The following is a 20,036-nucleotide window of genomic DNA, read 5'->3' on the forward strand; positions in this document are numbered from 1 at the left end:
ACTAAGTAAAGTGATTCCAAGAGATAATTAAAAACTTTTATTTACAGAAGTTCCTGGCAAAAGTCCACCTATCTGAAACCCAGGGTGACCTTGCAATCAACATATGGTACCCAACATATGCTAGCCAAAGGAAAAATGGTTAGCTTTTTTCCCCCCAAAAGCAATAAATACATTGAATCCCACATCATAGTTACATTGCTTGTAAGCACCTTCCAAAGATGCTACCACAAAATTCGTCAAATATGATGACTTAATGGCCCTTTTCTCTCCAAAGTAAAAGTATGCATATTTGAGTATTTGCAAATTGAATTATATAGTAATTTCATTACTGCTTTCCCTTAGTTATGTAGTAAAATTACATTTCAGAGGCACTAATAATTTATGTTTCATTTTCCAACCCTACCCCCATTAGCTGTTAATTATTAAATGCTACGTAAGCAAACAGCTGAATTAGAGCCACTCCAATTAAAAGAAAAGAAAAACTCTCTTAAAATGAAGAATCCTTTTATGATGCAACTAATTATGCCCTCAAGATTTTCAGACTATCAGGTATTACGAAATTTAATGATGAAGAAGACTGGAAATGATTCCTCAGAACAGGAGTTTATGCAGGGTACTGTCCATTTGTTTTTAAGAATTCATCACAGTAAGCATATAAAGCTAAAAGCAATCAGACCTTCACACCCAGGATCCCCTAGTAGTCTTGGAGGAAGATGGTTTATTTTTTCTTTAAAGCATTTCACTCCTCCCTCCCTCCTCCTGGGCAGGGGACAGACTTGGAAATTTGGTAAAAGATATACTACAACATTGAACCATCAAACTGAATTTATGAACTCTACAACAGTCCAGAGCCAAACCCATGTTTATTTGTTTAATTCCTTGATGCCAACCTTATATTCCACGTTGGAGGCTTACAACTAGGCTGCTCCTGCCTCCCACAGTGGACATCCTCCAGAGGCTGGAGGATGGAGAAGCAAGGGAGCACAGGGGAAAGACCCAAGCATTGGAGAAAGCTAGCTCACATTTTCACATGATTCACAGTGTGCCTACCACACAGCTGCTAGCAGCATCACCACTCCTAACTCCGCGTCTTACTCCCCATAATTTCTTTTCAAGTCCACCTTATAACCCTGGCTTCAAATTTTAACACTGCCTATAAAACCTATTTACAGGAAAAAGAGAAAAAACCCAGTTCAAATGGGCCACGTAGTCTTATGCTTACTAAGTTATATCAACATCAGGAGGGACAATATTCTTCGGTAGTCAAAATTCACATTGTAACCAATAATCAGAAAATAACGACACAACCAAAACTAATGGGCTCAGCACCAAGCAGTGATTTGCAGGTGATCACAAAGCATGGAAGAGGCTTTGGCCTCACTGGAGTTATGGATGTACTCTATACAGTGCTTAAGTTAGTGCTGTCACAAAATGAGCTGGGGAGGAAGCTGGGGCACAGTTTCATTTCTGGTCCTCTCTACAGTCCCAGAGACATCCAAAGACCTCTGTGCTCAGTAAGGTGCACACAGATGGTATCGAGCACAGGCTATGTTGCCAGAGCATTAAAGGGCTGGTTGGTGGCTCAGATGAACATTTATCAGGGATGTTTTTGTTGTTTGTTGTTGAGTCGTTTTACTCATTCCTGACTCATTTGGGGTTTTCTTGGCAAAGATACTAGAGTGGTTTGCCATTTCCTTCTCTAGATCATTTTGCAAATGTGGAAACCGAGGCAAACAGAGTTAAGTGACTTGCCCAAGCTGTTATAGAAGGAATTATTGATTTAGAGCTAGAAGGAACTTCAGAGGTCATCTGGTCCAACACCTTCATTTTATAGACACGGTATCTGAGGCCCAGATGGGTGAAGTGATGTCAAATTCCAATCATCATCCTTGGGTTCCTAATTTAGAACTCTTTCTCTCTATATCACAGTGCTTCAAAGGATATTTTTTATATTAGTGGCCAACTCTGAGGTCCCTTTCAACTCTGGGATACTCTAATTTTATCTTCTCTCCAGCCTCCTTTCCCACCACTCATCACAAAAAATAATATAAGAGGGGGCAGGGAGGTGATGAAGGTGCCAGATCTGAGATCCTGCAAGATCTCAAGAGATATAAACCCTGCATCCCAGTTTACTATTCAACAACGGAGACAATGCTTTTCTTATCCCAGCCCCTAAAAATCACAGTTGTGCTCATAAATAGGCCATCAGTGTCATAGAGCTGAGCACTGAGTCTTCAACCAATGATGAAAGTCTACATAAACTGGACAGAGTTTCATTTCCCATGAGCTTCTCAAGACACCCAACAGCCAAGAAAGGATTCTTTACTTTGGCTCAGGTCCCAGTCACCTCTGTGTACATCTCAATTTCAGCCCAACTCCTCCTGGGTAAAAGGACATCACTGAGACAGCAGGTTCTGAGGGCCCACGTCCTTGCTCTGAGTCTGCTCTGCAGGGTCATACTCTGACACAGTGACAGGTGACTTTTTATATCCCCTCAACGTGTGGGCATTCAGCATCTCCAGGAGCAGGTCGTAGACAGGGACCACATTTTTGCACTTCATGCTGAGCAGGTGTTCCATACCTTTGTTACTGTTGGGGAGAAGCATAAAAAAGAAGAGGAAAAAGAAAAACTAGGATTCGGGGTGGGGCGGGGGGGGGGGAAGGATATCATGATGCTTGTAAAATACAGGGAAAGGGAGTAATGGAATCATGTTTCTTTTCCTCCCATCTCTGGGTAAAATAATTTGTGTGTATTATCTATCTCCAAATCTCTGACTTTAAGAATTTTCAGTGTTACATGATTGCACATGTATGAACTCTATTGGCTGCTTACCCTTTGGGGGGGGAGGGGAGAGAGGAAGGGAGAGTGAGACTTTGCAACTCAAAATTGTTTTAAAATGTTAATTTTTAACCTGTAATTGGGAAAAATAAAATATTATATATGCATATATGCACATACCTGCATGTACATGTATATGGACACATACATTATGCATGTATGCATACACACACACATGAATTTTCAGGTCAGACCCTATGTTTCTTTTATTGTTTTATGTATTACCCCACCCCCACCTCCCTGCCTATCAAGTAAATTGAGTATGGATACATGGTAGACTCAAAATGTTTATCATCATCTCATCATTAATATCAAGCAGTTAGTCCTCCAATGTAAACTCTTCCTTGACCTTGGGTAAATCACTTTGCCTCCCTAGGCGCTAGCTTTCTCATCTGCAAAATGAGGAAGTTGAATTAGATAATCTCTAAGGTCCCTTTCCAACTTTAACATTCTATGAATCTATGATAGAATCCTTGTATGATTGTTAAACTAGAGGACACCATGATACAGACCTTTCTCAAAGTCTTGGAACGTAACAGTTTAATTGTATTTTTTTTCTTTCCATGAATCCTGTTCCACTCAACGGGTGACTATTCTTAGATCTCTTTCCTCCAGTTATCACAAGAGTCACCTCTTCCCCTTCCCCAACTCTCCACCTCTTGCTCTTCCTCTCGGGATGATGATCAAATCCATATTACCATTACCACTGGAAAAAGAGTGACAATCCAGTACCTAGTGGAAAACACCTTTCCCAGGCCACCTTCTATCGACTCTCTCCCATTAGAAAGTAAGTTCCTTAAGGAGCTTACCTCATCTTTGCCCAGGGCCTAACACGGTGGGGGTGAGGGTACAGATAGGGGTATAAGTATTAGGCTTTCTTCAAACACTTGTTGATTCATAGAAACTACATCAATGAAGGAGAAAATAGATTTTTTGGGGGGGAAGTCTTTGATAGTTTCCTCCAAATCTCATAGCATCAGAGGTGTCTCTTACCTTGCAGATGATGGAGAGAAATAGATTTAGACTTCTTCAAGCAGGGGTTCTTAACCTGGAGCCTATAATTTTTTTAAAAAAATATTTCTGATAATTGCATTCTATATAACTGGTTTCCTTTGTAATCCTATGATTTTGTTTTACGCATTTAAACACACTCGGCAAGGGGTCCATAGACTTCATAGAAAGGGGTCCATGACACACACACAAAGGGTTAAGAACCCCTTAAGGGCTCTGTTGTGAGTGGAACTGGAATCTCTAGCAAAGAAAAGTCTGAGGACCAGTGTAGTGCCACCAGGATAAGCTGCACGGTGAGTACTACTAGCATTAAACCAGAAAGACAACGTTATGTATCTTAACATCACTGGTTAGAAAGATGCTAACAAAGCACCAACTTCCCATTCAGGGTATCTTTCTCCCTTTCTTCCTTTCATTGGAATTTTGCCTTATTATGCTAAGTAAACATTGAAGCTTGCACATTAACAGAATCACAAAATGTTAAGTCTGGAAGGAACATTTGTCCAACTTCCTCATTTTACAGATGAAGAAACTGAGAGCCCAATGGTGTAAGTGGCTTCTTAGTCACACAATTCATAAGAGACAGGGCTAAGATGTGAACTTGAGTTATTATTTTTTAAACTCAGAATCCATTGGATTCACTATACTGCCCATTCCTGTATTGACAACCTCTCTCCCCTGCAAAAAAGTGCACTACAGCATTTACCACCACATGTGTACCTTGCATGCCTAACATGAGAAAGCAGCATCAAAAGATTAGCCAGACGTATGGACTGCTGCTGAGAGGAGATTCCACTCTTTGCAATAACCCACACCAGTGCATCAGTCACAGCATTAAGCAGGTGATGTAACTTCCTGCTGCTCTCCGGTTCTTCAGTTGCTGTTGCTAAAGGAAACATACCTAGACAGAGATGAAAAACCATAACACATTTTCTGTCACTAAAAGAAGGGGAAAAAATCCCTTCCCTCAGCAAGTCAGCGGGCATATCTCCTCTGGCAAGACCACATTTGCTTTGAGTTTTTCTGATACTTTGCTGAGCCTTAATCTGAAAAGTATGGCTTTGATTTTATGCAAAGTTACTGAAGCATACCCCTCATCTTCCACCTTAGCCATTTAGTAACAATGTTCCCAGAGAAATGGGTAATTCTGCAGAGAGATAAGCTAGGTAACATCTCTAAGTCCCTAGCATACCTGGGTGGGGGGTGTTTCACATCAGCCCCCAAAATGAAATAGAGCAATTGTGTCACTAGAGACAGAATAAGCCCTCAATAAAATTCATCATCAATTCATGACAAAAATGCTAAGGAAAAGTAAAAAGGGATTTTGCCTAAATAAAATAAAAATGATCTACTTTAAGCCGAGAGACAATACCAAATCTGCAATGGAGAAACATTAGAACCATTCCTACTAAAAACAGGTACTAAAGCCAAATGATTATTTTGTAAAGCTGGACCAGGAGTTCTTAACTTGGCATCTATAGGTTTCCTACAAAGGGATCTGTGGATAGATTTCAGGGAAATGGTTAAAAAATTATTTCAATGGAATTGGTTTCTTTGGTAATCCTATGTATTTTATTTTATGCATTTAAAAATTATATTCTGAGAAGGGTTCAACAGGTTGCTACAGGGGCTCATGCAAAAGATTGAAAACTTCTGATCTAAACAAAATATTAATAAAAGTCATCTGAAGGAATAAAAATTCAAGAATCTCGAGAGAAATCATGAAAAAAAATATGAAGGAAGAAGGCCTATAAATTCCAGATCTTTAATTATACCACAAAGCAGTAATCATGAAAATAATTTGGTACTGGTTAAAAATAAGGTTGATCAATGGAATAGATCAGGTACACCAGACCCAAAAACAATCATTGGCAGCAACTTTTGTAAGGTCTCACAATGCAACAAAAACTATTTGGAAAACTGGAAAGCAGTCTGGCAAAAAAAAATTATGTTTATAACAATGTCTATAAAAAACTCCCAATGAATATGGAAGCTAATTATAAAAAAGTCATACAATAAGTAAATTAGAGGAGCAAGGAAGCAGACACCTTTCACAAAAATGGATATGGGGAGATGCTTTTACCAAACAAGGAATAGAGATAATCACAAAAGATAAAATGGACAATTTAAATTAAACAAAATTACTGCAGCTAGCATTCAGAAGGAAACAATAAACTAAGAAAAAATATTTGTGGCAAATTTCTCTTAAGAGGCTGATATTCAACATGTGTATAGAATTCATATAAATATGTAGGAACAAGAGCAAGTCCTCAATAGATACATGGTCGACAGATATAAACAGGTAGTTTCAAAAGAAAATAATTCAAACTACCAACAACCACATAAAAATGTTCCAAATCACTAACATAAGAAAAATGTAGATTAAAACAACTATCACTTTCTATCTCATACCCATCAGATTGGCAAAAAGGAAAAAGGAAAGTAACAATTGTTAAAGAGGCTATGTGGAAACAGACCCAGTAATGTACCATAGATAAAGCTATGAATTGTTCCAACCACACCAACCTAAAAAGTCCTGCATATGCCTTTTGACCAACAGATACCACATCTTTGACCTCCCAAAGAAAAAAGAACAGATTCATATGAACAAAAATATTTTTAGCTAATTTTTTGTAGTAAAGAACTAGAAAGAAAGTAGATGCCAAACTGTAAATTAAAATTATATTAATGTAATAGACTAATATCGTACCATTAAAAATATTTAAAGGGACAGACTCAGAGAAATCTGGGAAGACTAGTATGAACTGATGCAGAATGAGGAGGAATTATAAAGCAACTAAAGTGTTGTATAGCAAAATAGTTTTGAAAAAATTAAGAACTCAATGCAATGAGTGGTCAGGACATCAGAAGACTAACGATGAACAATGAATCCCACCTCTTGGCTGAGAGGTGAACTATAGATGTAACATGAGACATACATCATTTTCAGACACAATCAATGGGTGATTTAAGAAAAATATATTAGTTTGTTACAAGGAGGGGGGTCTTTCTTGGTGGGGAAAGAGCTGTGGCAAGGATTGGGAAACGGAGGATTTACTTTTTTTTTTTTGAAGAATAAAAGAAAACAAGCTCAATGAAATCCTCAAAAAGAAGAGCAGAATGGAGGTCAGAATGGGAGACAGACAAGTATAGTATTATTGGTACTACTGTATTAAGTGTAATAAAAAACAAGCTGTATATATTAAAGATTTATATGTAAGCCTCTTTTTCTGTTCACCATCTATTGAAATATTCATGTTCATTGATGTTTGTTAGTGAATAAGGAAGTCCACTCTTGCCACTTCAATTTGACAACATATTAGAAACCCTACCAATTTCGATAACAAGAAAAAGACCTTTTTCTTAAAAAAAATCAGATTTCATCAGATTTATGATCAGATCTGTGATTTCAATGCATTTCACAATGAGATAACTCCCCCTTCCAGTGCAGATCAGAAACTACTTTGCAACTAGTAATCATAAAAAATTTCCTGGGGGACTGAGAGGTGAAGTTACTTGTCCAGGGTCACATAACCAATGTTTGGTCACAGTCAAGACTTGATCCTGTTCTTCTAAAGACTAGATGTCTGTCACTATGCAGCACCGCCACTCACAGAGAAAAGATAAAAGAAGGATTAACATTGGAAAGAAGGAAATCAAAATACTATTTGCTGATGACATGATAGAACATCTAGAAAATCAAATTTCCTCTGCCAAAAAACGGGACAATAAATGAAGCAGGAACATTTAGCCCGCAGAAGAGACTCTCAGGGTGGGAGATTATAACTGTCTTCAAGTATTCAAAGGGAATTTTATATGTTCTGTTTGGCTTCAGAAGGCAGTAGAGGAGCAATGAGAAGAGTTTGAGAGAGGCACTTCTAGCAGTGGTGAAGTCCCTCTGGAAGGCGATTTTCAATCAGAAGCCAAGATGGCCTCTTATCTGGTATGCTGGCAAAGGGGGACTTATTTTGGGCATGGATTGGACTGGATAACCACTGAGGTCCCTTCCAACTCTCCATGTCCGTGATTCTATGATATGTGCAGGGCCCCATGATAGTCCCTAGAGATGAAAAGATCCAAATAATTACCCTTAAGGGGGTAATTACTATTCCCATATGAGGAAATTTAGGCAGAAAGCTTAAGGAACTCACTTAAGTTCTCAAAGCTAGTGAATAATGGTCTTCGGATTCCAGATCCAGGGCTCTATTCAGTAAACTGTGTTGGATACTTTCGATGATAGGACTTCTTGTCACTGGTGACAGTCCAATGGCAAAAATTCTTTTGTACAGTCAAACCTGTTGGTAATACCCAGCTACAAATACCCAGTTTTCCTCTACAATGAGAGACATACTACCAGACTCAACTATCTAATCTTAACCAGTTGGGTAGTGCAACGGATAGAGCACTGGGCCTGGAGTCAGGAAGACCTGAGTCTAAATCCAGCCTCAGGCATGAGCTGTGTGACCCTGGGCAAGTCCCAACTACTATATGCCTCAGTTTCATCATCCATAAAATAGGGATAAATGATACCATCTTCCTCTCAGGATTGTTGTGAGGACCAAATTCGATAATTGTAAAGCTCTTAGAACATTGCCTAGCACATAGTAAATGCTATATAAATCCTTGCAATTACTGTTCTTCCCCTCGATGTCATTAGGAGTCCCTCTACAAAAAGCTATCTTTGTACACGGTGTACCTGTTATCAGAGAATGTCTCTAAGTAACAGATTCACCTCATTTTCCACACAGGAAGATTAGAGGACAGCTAACAGTCATTAAATGACTACTATCAAGAGAACTCCCTGCCACTTACTTCTCCTCCTAGTGGAAGATGAAAATTATTGTGGTACGACCTAGAATTCTTAATGAAAATGTCAAAGAACCCTATAATTTGCAAAGTATATTGTGAGTTTTCATTATTATTATATGAATTCAAAGGGAAATAAGTCTCTTCTGGAGTTCTAAGCCTAAGCCTGTGGCCACAATACATTTCTCAGCTCTTTGTGCTCTGGGGCTTCCTCAGCCTCTCCTCATCCCCTCCGTCAGCTCCATGTATTGTCAGGAGCTGCTTTCCAGCTAGAGCGATAGAGAATGCTGGCAAACTTGATTCTTTCACATGGCATGACATAGTCAGTCTTTACCAAGCCAATGCCAAGTTCCCCTTCCAAATAGCTAGCATGTACATAGCACCTTAATATATATGTATATATAAAATGTGTGTGTGTGTGTGTGTGTGTGTGTGTGTGTGTGCGTGTGTATACAGAGTGTTCCTAAAGTCTGGATACATAGGAAAAATGCATATTTTGAAATATTTGGAATATTAACAGACCTTAGCCCCCTTGACTTCTTTTTCTGGGGTATGCTAAAGGCGGAGGTGTACTCAATGAAAATCACAGATGCAACACACTTGATTGAACGCATAAAGAGTGAATGTGCTAAAATTGACGGCAATGTGGAATTACTGCATTGAGTTCACGTGAATCTTGCAAAGTGCATCAACCTTTGCATCACAAATGATGGAAATCATATTGAAGATGTTATTTGTTAATATTCCAATTAAATAAAATGCCGTTGAAAATTTCATTCATTTCATTTCTTGAAAATATGCAACTTTGCCTGCGTCCAGACTTTAGGAACACCCTGATTTTCACAACAAGCCTGGAGGTAGGTGCTATTATTGAAATAGTAGATCAGTAGATAATAGAAATCATCCACAGAAACAAAATTCTACTTCAGAATAGCTGCAGCAAACTTTTTTTAAACAAATATTATAGTTAACAAAAAAGTAAGGGGTTTTCTTAAAAGGAGGAAAAAAGAGCAACATTGTATTTGCCTGGCCATTCTACACACTGGTTCCAAAGAAGCCTCATTTTCCCCTTTTGATCTTCTGAATGAGTTAGATATGGAGGATGCTACTGACTGAACACGGTATCTCTAACCCAATCTTGCTCCTCTCTACAGTGGTTGGCCCAGGTTTTCAGTAATGGCATATGATGGGCTTGAGACTGAAATGATTATAAAAGGGTCTTGTCAAACATAAGGCAAAAAGCAAAAAAAAAACCCTCTTTTTAAAAAGCCAACTGTTTCTTGAGGAGCACTTTGCAGCACAGAAATGAGCTTTAAATTATTTTTGAAGATGAAATAAAAAATAAATTCCATGTCAGGAGGTAAATGTATTTCTCCAACCACATCTAGCACCCCGCCCCTTTCTTCAAGATAGCAGATGTGCCTGTGGCATAATGCCTGGTAATCTGGTCCAAATAGAGGGCCAGAAAAACATAGTTTTCCCTCAACAAGTAACTTCAAAGGTTTTGGACTGAGATCTCCCACACACCTCAATTACATCCAGCATAGACGTAAGTGGTGCTTTCTTTGCATTCAGAAAGGAAAATGACAAGTCTAGTCTTTGGCAAAGTATGGAAAATAATCACCATAAGAGGCCAGGAAAATCTTCCCTGAAAAGATCAGAGCACTTTCTAGGTCTTTTTCCAGATCGGATTTTGTCCATCTTTGCTTTTCCATTGTTTCCATTCTATACATTCTTTTCTCTACTTGTGTACCTTTCAGAGTTGGGCAAGGTCAACCTACGGTCATAACCTGAATCAGGGAAAGGTGCCATATGTCTTTCTTTTTTTTTTTTTATAAATTTCTTTATTTATTTTTAGTTTACCCATATGTCTTTCTTATCTCCTTTTTTCACTTTTTCCCCAGTGGCTTCATATTGCCCCCCTGACTATTTGTCTGTCACACTCAAGCCAGTCCTCTGAGTTTCTACCTTCATCTGAACATACCTCTCCTTTGACCTATGCAAGTAGGACCTTGTTAAGAGATTGAGCTAGCTCTTTTGACAGCTCACCTCCAAGCAAAGTTGTCAATAAGTAACAATAGTTACCACTACCACCACCCCACAGCTTCATTTCTCCATTGTTTTAGAGCAACAATGATTTACCCAAGGGATTGACTAATTTCAGGTTCCTTTTGAGTAGGTCTCCCCATCAGAAGCCAAAAACTGGAAGCAAGTATAGAAGGGAGTGAAAGGATGGCTGTTAACCCTCCAGAAAGCAGGCCACTCCTTTGTTCATGGCTCCTTTCTGCCTAATGGCCAGTTTGATTTGTCTTAAAGGCTCATAGTTCATCTAAGAATTCTTCACAAGTCTGTGGTCATTTTCTGGGACTAAATTATTATAAAAGAAATAGAATCTTATTCCTAAAGTCATTAGATGTTGCCTGTACCATTTTGTTTCTAAGAAGTCCTCCCGGGATTAAAAAGTGGATACAAGTTATTTACCAAGTAAACAGCATCCCAAAATTTGAGAATTGGAAGGGATCTTAGGGGTTGTTTAGTTCAACCCATACCTGGAAAGAATCTCCACTATAACGTAAGACAAGACAAGTGGTCATCCAGTCTTTACTTGAGAATCCTTCCCTGGCCGCTACCTTTTCCAGTCTTCCAATACCTAACTTTCTTCCATGCACTCTGTGAACTTGCTATACTTGGCCTACTTCCTTTAACACAACATTCCATCTTCCATCTTTATGCTTAAACTGGCTATGCCTACTCTTGCCCCATGCCTAGACTATTCTTGCCTTTCTTCATATACCCAGAACTTTGCATTGTGCCAAGTACATAGCTCTTAATCAATGCTTGTCGAATGACCTCTCAAGACAATCCATTGTGCGTGTGAACTGCCCTCTTGTTAAGAAGTCTTCCCCAACTTCAAGCCTAATTCAACCTCTTTGCAACTTCTGTCACTTCTGTTTCTGCTCTCAGGGAGTAAATAGAACAAGTCTTCAATGACAGCCCTTCAGTTAATTGAAGACAGTTATCATGTCTGCCCCTGAGTATTCTCTTCCCCAGGTTAAACATGACTACTTCCCTTCAACCACTCCTTATAGGATATGGACTCAAAGCTTTTCACTATTTAGGCTGCTCTTCCTCCAATTTACCAATGTTCTTCTTAAACTATGGTACCCAGAATTCAGCACAATATTCCAAATGTGGTCCGATTATGACAGAATACAGTGGGAATTTTACTTCCTTATTTCTAAAAGCTATATATCTCTTAGGGCAGCTAGGTGGTACAGTAGATAGAGGCCAGATAGAGACTCCAGGCCTGGAGTCAGGAAGACTTTTTCTTGAGTTCAAATCTGGCCTCAGACACTTACTAGTTGTGTGACCTGGGGCAAGTCACTTAACCTTGTTTGCCTCAGTTTTCTCTCTGTAAAATGAGCTGGAGAAGGAAATGGCAAACCACTCCAGGATCTTTGTCAAGAAAACCCTAAATGGGGTCACAAAGAGTCAGACATGACTGAAAAATAGACAATAATAACATCTACCTTCCAGTGTTGATGTTAGGATATAATGAAATAATATTTGTAAAGCACTTTGCAAACCTCAAAGTATGCTATCTAAATGCTAGCTATTATAATTTTCTTCTTACAGTCTATTGATAGCATAAAATATGTAGTCATATAGGTAAGAATAAAATATATGCAAAATCAATGAAGCTGGAGACGATATCTTATCTAAATTTGGTCTCATTCCCAGCACCTAAAACCAACTGATGCATATGGGATGCACTTAATCACCATTTGTTGGATTGAGCTGAACTTCAGACCAATTTAGCTGTATAATTAGGAACTGGTAAGAACCAGAAAGAAATCTGTTGAAACGCTGGCATGTCGGGAATTACTGAAAAGCTTTTCTTCTTAATAAGAGTAAATACATTTTGATGTTGTCCTACTCTTTTCACTTGGGAAACATGCATTCTGGGGGAGAGACGCTAAACACAGCTGTGTGTTTACTCACTGGAATTCAGGAGAATCATAGCCTTGACACAGAGATACTCCTTGTGTTGGAGTTTCAACTCTCGGAACCTTGAAGTCGTTGCCAGGAGCATGTCAAAGATTTCCAAAATCCCTTCAACACATTTGCCCTCATCCCTACAAAAGAACATTTAGAATGTTACTGAACACGTTTCATATAACTTTTTTTTTTAATAACACCAGAATCAGTGGGGAGGTAGGTCCTGTGTCAAATCCACGCTTTTCTAAAGACCTTTAATGGGGAAGGGGAAGACAGCTATTTGGAAGAGCTGGAATTGTACTTAAAAATTCAATCAGTTAAGGAATTAATTGCATTTATTTTTCCTGAGGAAAATAAGTTACTTAAACACTTTTGTGTTTGATGGAAGTCTCCATATCTCTATGAATAACAAAACCCAGGTTATACCAAAGCTGAACCAATAGAATGGACTTGGAAAAAAAAGAAGTCAGGGAATGATACAGTGCAAATAGCACTTGACCTGGAGCCAAAATATAGGGTTATTATCAGCAGTATCAAACACCATCACCACCATCATACATTTATATTATGTTTAAGAAATTGTAAAATGTTTTATGTGCAATATTTTAAGTATCCTCACAAACTTGTTTTAAGCATTAGAAGTATTTGTACATCTATTTTATAGAGCATGAAACTGAGTGTCAGTGAGGTTAAGTGACTAATCTAAAGTCAAGGTGGTGCAGTGGGTACAGCCCTCAGCTTGAATTCAGGAAGACCTGAGTTCAGATCCTGCCTCCTAGCTATGTGACTCTGGGCAAGTCATTTAAACTGCTTCAGTTTCCTCATGTGTGAAATGGGGATAATGGTGGCAATCACCTCCTGGGGTTGTTGTGAGGATCATCTGAGATAATAATTGTAAAGTGCTTTATAAAGTGCCTGGTAAACCTCAGCCCCTGGAGGCCCTAAGCCATTTTGACTATTACAAATACCCAAATTAACTATAAAGGACATATGAAGAAAGATGCTATTCACATCCAGAGAAAGAACTGATAAACAGAAGTACGTATAGAATAATTTTACACATACATATATACATATGCACATATACATATACACACACATATTCCTATATGCATACATACATAAATGCCTATTCGTGTCTAATGGTAGCCATTTTTGAAGTGGGGGGAAGGAAATTTACAAGACTGTTATATATTTAAAAGGAATAGCAAGTTGTACTTTGTGAACTAGAGGTTTCATGAACAATCATCTTTTTATTTTACTATGCTATGGAAATGCTTGTTTTATTATATAAATAAAAATAAATCTAAATTTAAAAATGCCTGGTACATAGTAAGTGTGATATAATTATTAGCTGCTGCTGCTGCTGGTGGTAGTAGTAATAGTGGTGGTGGTGGTGGTGATAGTAGTAGTAGTAGCAGCAGCAGTAGTCTGAGGCAGGATTTGAACCCAGGTCTTCTCTACCAGTTCAGCATGCTATATACTCTGACACACTGCTCTGAGACCTGGATTTGAGTCCTTTGGAATTGTTTTAGGGCCTTGCATTGCTGAGAAGGGCTAAGTCTATCGAAGTCAGTCATTGCACACTGTGGCTCTTACTGTGCACAATGCTCTCCTGGTTGTGCTCCCTTCACTCAGCATCAGTTCATGTAAGTCTTTCTAGGTTTTTCTGAAGTCCACCTTGAACAAAAGTCTTACAAGAAGCTTTGATTAGACCATTTAATCAGATTTATTTGCTCATTCCTGGTAAAAATGAACTATACAATATACATTACATGTAACATGATTTCAGATTTAGTTCTTCAGTCTGCTAAGGAAGACATCCTTCCTTTCAGATCTTTCAACTGGTTTCCCTTGAATTTTACTTAGAAAATGGCAAATTGGACTTATTCTAGAAAAATTTGCACAATTCCATGACTGTCCCCAATGCTTGGAATTCTCTCCCTCCTCATCTGTGCCTCCTGACTTCCCTGACTTGCTTCAAGTCTCAGTTACAACAGCACCTTCTGCAAGAAGCCTTTGCTCTATGTTTGAACATGGCTTTTTCCATGTGGTCTCCCGCATTTGCCAGTGAGCCACCTGATGGCAGGGACCATATTTTTTGCCTTTCTTTGCATTCCCAGTGCTTAGCACTGAACCTGGCATGTATTTGGTGCTCAAAGAAATGCCTGTTGACTTGACTTCCACCACTCAGCTCTCTCAATAACATTACTAAAACACAGCAGACACAAAACTAGGCTTCATTTATTTAACAAGCAGACACTATTATACGGGGTGACCTTTTTTCCTTGAAAGCTTACAACTCATTCTGTTGTTTCGTTTGGTCATCTCAGTCATGTCCAACTCTATGTGACCCCATTTGGGGATTTCTTGGCAAAGATCCTGGAGTGGTCTGCCATTTCCTTCTCCAGCTCGTTTTACAGATGAGGAAACTGAGGCAAACAGGGTTACATGTCTTGTCCAGGGTCACATAGCTAGTAAGTATCTGAGGCTGGATTTGAACTCAGGTCTTTCTGACTCCAGGCCCCGTGCTCTCTCTACTGTGCCACCTAGCTGTCCCTAGTGGAGGGCTAATAGATATGGGGAGGAGGGGAAAATTTTTGTGGGATGTTTCTGTCACTCATATCTAAGCAACTACCCTTCCAGGCCTTAGAGGTGGGATCTTCAAAAAGGATACTTTATGAAGCCCTTTCACTAGAGGCAGCTAATACCACAGTGGATAGAGTGCTAGGCTTAGAGTTCAAATCTGACCTCAGATACTTACTAGCTATGTGGCTCTGGGTAAAAGACTTCTGTCTGACTCAGTTTCCTCAACTGTGAAATGGGAATAGTAATACTACCTACCTCCCAGGATTATTGTGAGGATAAAATTAGATAATATGGGCAAGGTTGTTAGCACAGTGCCTGGCATATATTATTAGCCTTATAATAAAGATTTGTTTCCTTCCTTCTGCTCCCTCCATAATACCTGGCAACTTAGGGTATAGATAGTAGACTTGAAGAGGATTTTTGTAAAATTTTATTTAGCAGTATAAAACTAAAACGGAAGACCCTGCTCGCACCCATGCCTTTTCTTCCTGAACAAAAGAGTTTCCCCTCATTTCTTTCATCCTTGTTAACATCAAATAGGATTTAGGGTTGGATGAAACCTTCAGGCCATCTAGTGTAACACTTCCTCATTTGACAGATGGGGAAACTGAGTCCCAGAGCAAAAGGCAACTGGCCCAAGATCACAGAAATTATAAGCAGCATTAAGATTGGTGCTTTATCCAGGGAATTTTTAGAATGTCTCAGCTCTCTCACAAGTTGCTTGGTTGTGATTGGGGAAAGAGCTCTGTTTTCTATTGATACTGCTGTAACTTTCCTTCAGTAAGGTATTTTGAGACAGGAGGCTTTGAAAAGCTAGTGGGAAGAGTAATTAATTTGGAGCCGGGATATGAAAAGAAAGGTCTCCTAACTCCAAATGCCTTACAAAAGAAAAGCTATGGACATACAAAACGAATATGAGGCCCTTTACCCAGTCACATGGGGCAACTTCTGAGACATTCTGAAGATTTCCTTGGTCAGGACCTAATATTCACTACATTACTAGAAAATCTCTTGGTTATACCACCACTAGGCCTTCTTGAAATTACTATGCAGAAGATCCCAAGGCCCAGGACAAAAGGGGACTGAGGAAGATTATTACCTAGGCTATTAAAATTCCCCCTCATACAACACCTATCAAACTAACGTCTCTCTGAATGACTTTTATTCTTTTGGAAGTTGTACTTACTCCAACTTTTCACATTTATATAACACTTCAAGGTTTACAAAAGGCTTTTCTGACAAGAAGCCTATGAGGTAAGTGAGGTTTTGAGACATTCAGTAACATGGTCAGTTCTTGCGTAAATGTCTGAGACAAGATTTGAATGTACTTTGCTCCTCACTTCAACTCTTCCCATTACACCTCAGTGAATCAGAGAAAACTCTCCCACTCCATCTCCTAGAGGAAAAGTTGAAATTATCTTCTGATAGCTCCCTAGGAGCTGCTTTCTATGCAAAGGGGAAGCCAGGTGATACAGTGGATACAGCACCAAGCCTGCAGTCAGGAAGATTCCTCTTCCAGAATTCAAATCCAGCTTCAGACACTTACTAGCTGTGTGACCCCGGACAAGTCATGTAACCCTGTTTGCTTCGGTTTCTTCATCTGTAAAATGAGTTGGAAAAAGAAATGGCAAACCAGTTCAGTATCCTTGCCAAGAAAATCCAAAATGGGGTCACGGAGAGTTGAATATGACTGAAATGACTGAACAACAACATACAACAAAATTTGGCATGGATATGGGGCTAAAATAAGGCTCCCTTGAAGTCAATCTTTGCCTTAGCCCCCTAAAGACTTGGGTGTGCATGAAGAGAATTGCTATTTTTTTCTCCAGAATACCTAAAGTTGTTAATGACAGTCAGACACAGTCAAGTCTTATTGGAAAGGATAACTTAGTCCCATGTCTTAATTTTACTGTGAAAGCAGTTAAAGACCATGGACGTGAACTGACTTGCTCAAGATCACACAACTAATAAGGAATCAGAAGGGAACTGGAATCCACGTCTCACATGTACCAGGTTAGAGCTCATTGTTCCATAATGCTTTTGGAAACTCTTTTCATGGATTTACTTCAAAGCCCTACTGTATTTTATTATCTTGGGCATCTTATCACCTCACACTGTAATACAGCATTCAGAACATGTGTAACATAGGTCTGATTACTTCCTTTTCAGAAGACATGACACCCAAGTACTTCATTTTAAAGGGTTGGAAGGTTAGAATATTTTTACTCATTTCAAGGCTTTCAAAACCAACACATTTCTGGCAAACAAATGAGAAATATTGGGGTGATAATGTACAATACCTCTAAAGCGACCCTATAATAAAATTTTAATGTAAGGTTAAACACACAAAACAGTTGCGATAAGGACCTTTGAAAGAGAAAATTAGTAGAATTTGTTCCATTTAATTCTCAACTATAGATTGATAATGAATAGTGAGTAAGAAATTAAGAATGTATTAGGAGATCTGAACTTATAGCAAGCAGAATATACTTTGAATGCTAAAAGATTAGAACCCAATATGTCAATCAAACCAATGCTCTGAAGGGAGTTCACTTCTGTACAGATGTGCCATATAATCACATGCTGAATAAGACCAGTCCCAAGGTGTAGGATGGTTGTTAGCTGATAATGGCAACACCTCCATGGAACAAAATACTAGTGATCAAATACTGAAAGAGAAGCCTTTGTTTGAGAGTGCACTATTTTGCACCCACAAATAAAATCTTTCTGGAAACTCCTACAGGCACTCAGGGTCTGCAATTAAACAAATTCTCCATCTCCCCATTTTGAAATTGCTTCCTCTTTAAAACTTGAGAAGGCATTTCCTCTTTCTTTGGTCTCTTTCAGGCATAGGCTTAGATGGGGTAATCTGAGTGAAAGGATATGCACAGTTTGGGGCATACTGCTTTCCAGAATGGTAGGACCAATTCACAGCTGTGTTACAGTAATTAAAGTGGGACTTTTTTTTAACTGTTTTCTCTTTTTGAGCACTTATTTAATCAGGAGCCCTTGATCAGTCCAGCTTTTGTTTCTTTGATGAAATCAGGAGTCTTTGATGACCTCCTTACCTCAAGGGAAAGCCTAGTTTACATGGGTTTGAGTCACATGTTTATGACGCCAAAAGCTTTTAGGCCATGTAGGTTTGAGTTGTGTGTTTGTGACACTTTCAGGTCTCATGGGTTTGAGTCAAACATTGTGATGCCCTTTGACCCTGAACAGGGTATATAAACTCAGAGGTTGGCGTTTTTCTTTTGGGGCTCTCACTCAGTGGAAGAGTGGCGCGTGACTCTGGGCAAGCCGTTGTAACTGCCCCCCAGCTTAGCTAACCCAGATCCATTGGTTCTTGTCTGGCAACTGAATTGTGATTTGGTCTGTTTACGTTGTCTCTGTTTGTAATTTGATTGTATTTGCTCTGCAGTTCAGGGTGCTGGCTTTTTCTTCTGAACTAAGTGAATGATATTTGTATGTTGAATTAAAGTGAGACTGTTAACCCCTTAAAGTTGCTTTCCTTAGTAAAGTAGATCAAATAATTTGTGCTGGCAGCCCTTCTGTGTGCTGGTTGTTGTTGGTTTTACACAGCCATAGTAGTGGCAAGTCACACTGTTGTGACAAGCTGCCCCAATAATATGCCTGTTCTCTTGTAGCCCTTCCAACACTTGTCATTTTCTTTTCTTTTTTTTTTTTTTGGTCATCATTGACATGTTATGAGCAGAGTGGAGTGAGCAGAATCAGTAAGCAGAAGCAGGAGAATAATTCATAATATAACACTAATATGAGAAAAACAAACAATTCTGAAAGATTCAGAAATCTGATAAGCACAGTGATTCCAATGTAATTAACACAATTGATTAAAGCAATGATTCCAATCAAACACAGAATGAGACGTATTTGTGGATGTGACCAATATGGGAATATGTTTTGTTTGACCAAACTTACATGTCACAAGGGTTTTGTATTTCTTTTTTTCCCTGCAGTGGGAGATGTGGAAGGAATTTTTAAAAATGCTTGATAATTTTTTAAAAATTAAAGAATTCATACAAGGATCTGACACCACATAAAAGTATAATGAAGATGAAATAATTGACAAGAATGTTCCATGAATATCTTAGAGGAAAAATACCACAAAACTACTATAACAAATGAACACTTGGCATTTATTAGGTGGTCTCACTGAAAATGTTCAATCATCCAAATAGATATGTAAGAAGGAGGGAAGAGAATAGGCATTTATATAGTGCCTACTATGTTCCAGGCATTGCACTAAGCATTTTTACATGTCTCATTAATCTTCATAACAACCCTGCAATGTAGGTGCTATTCCCATTTACACTTGAGGAAACTGAGGCAAACTGAGGTTAAGTGAGGTGCTCTGGGTCACATAGCTAATAGGTGTCTGAGGCTGGATTTGAACTCAGGTCTTCTTGACTCCAGGCCCAAAGCTCTATCTTCTGCAGCCCTAACTGCCTAGATATTATACTAGCAATTCTGTTGCAAAACACAAGTTGATGATGGAATGGATATTAAAACAAACACGTATTCTTAACTCTCTTTATCAAATGACCTGGGTTCAAATTTTGGTTCTAATATTTACTACTTGCATAATCTTGGGAAAGTCATTCAACTTTCTTAAGCCCCACTTTTCTCGGATTAAAACAAGGGTATTGAATTAGATGGCTTTTGGGTCCCTTACAACTCTAAATGGACAATTCTAAGTGATGTGTCCAAGGTTACACAGTTAAAAATTGCATTGCTAGGGTTCAAATAGCCCAGGATGTAATGAAAAGAGTTCTAG

The 20,036-nt window shown here is 38.8% G+C and overlaps 1 protein-coding gene across 1 annotated transcript in view; it reads right to left on the bottom strand.

The window, feature by feature from the left end:
* Nucleotides 1–2,396: 2,396 nt before the first annotated feature.
* Nucleotides 2,397–20,036, bottom strand: part of ESR2 (estrogen receptor 2) — a 69,952-nt gene continuing 52,312 nt past the window's right edge. The window contains exons 6-8 of the mRNA XM_036736413.1: nt 12,659–12,792; nt 4,571–4,751; nt 2,397–2,589 (exon numbers count right to left, since the gene is read on the bottom strand). Of these exons, the coding sequence (XP_036592308.1) occupies nt 2,397–2,589; nt 4,571–4,751; nt 12,659–12,792 (508 nt within the window). The remainder of the gene's footprint in view (nt 2,590–4,570; nt 4,752–12,658; nt 12,793–20,036) is intronic.

Source organism: Trichosurus vulpecula, chromosome 8 (genome assembly GCF_011100635.1).
Source record: "Trichosurus vulpecula isolate mTriVul1 chromosome 8, mTriVul1.pri, whole genome shotgun sequence".
Lineage (NCBI taxonomy): Eukaryota > Metazoa > Chordata > Mammalia > Diprotodontia > Phalangeridae > Trichosurus > Trichosurus vulpecula.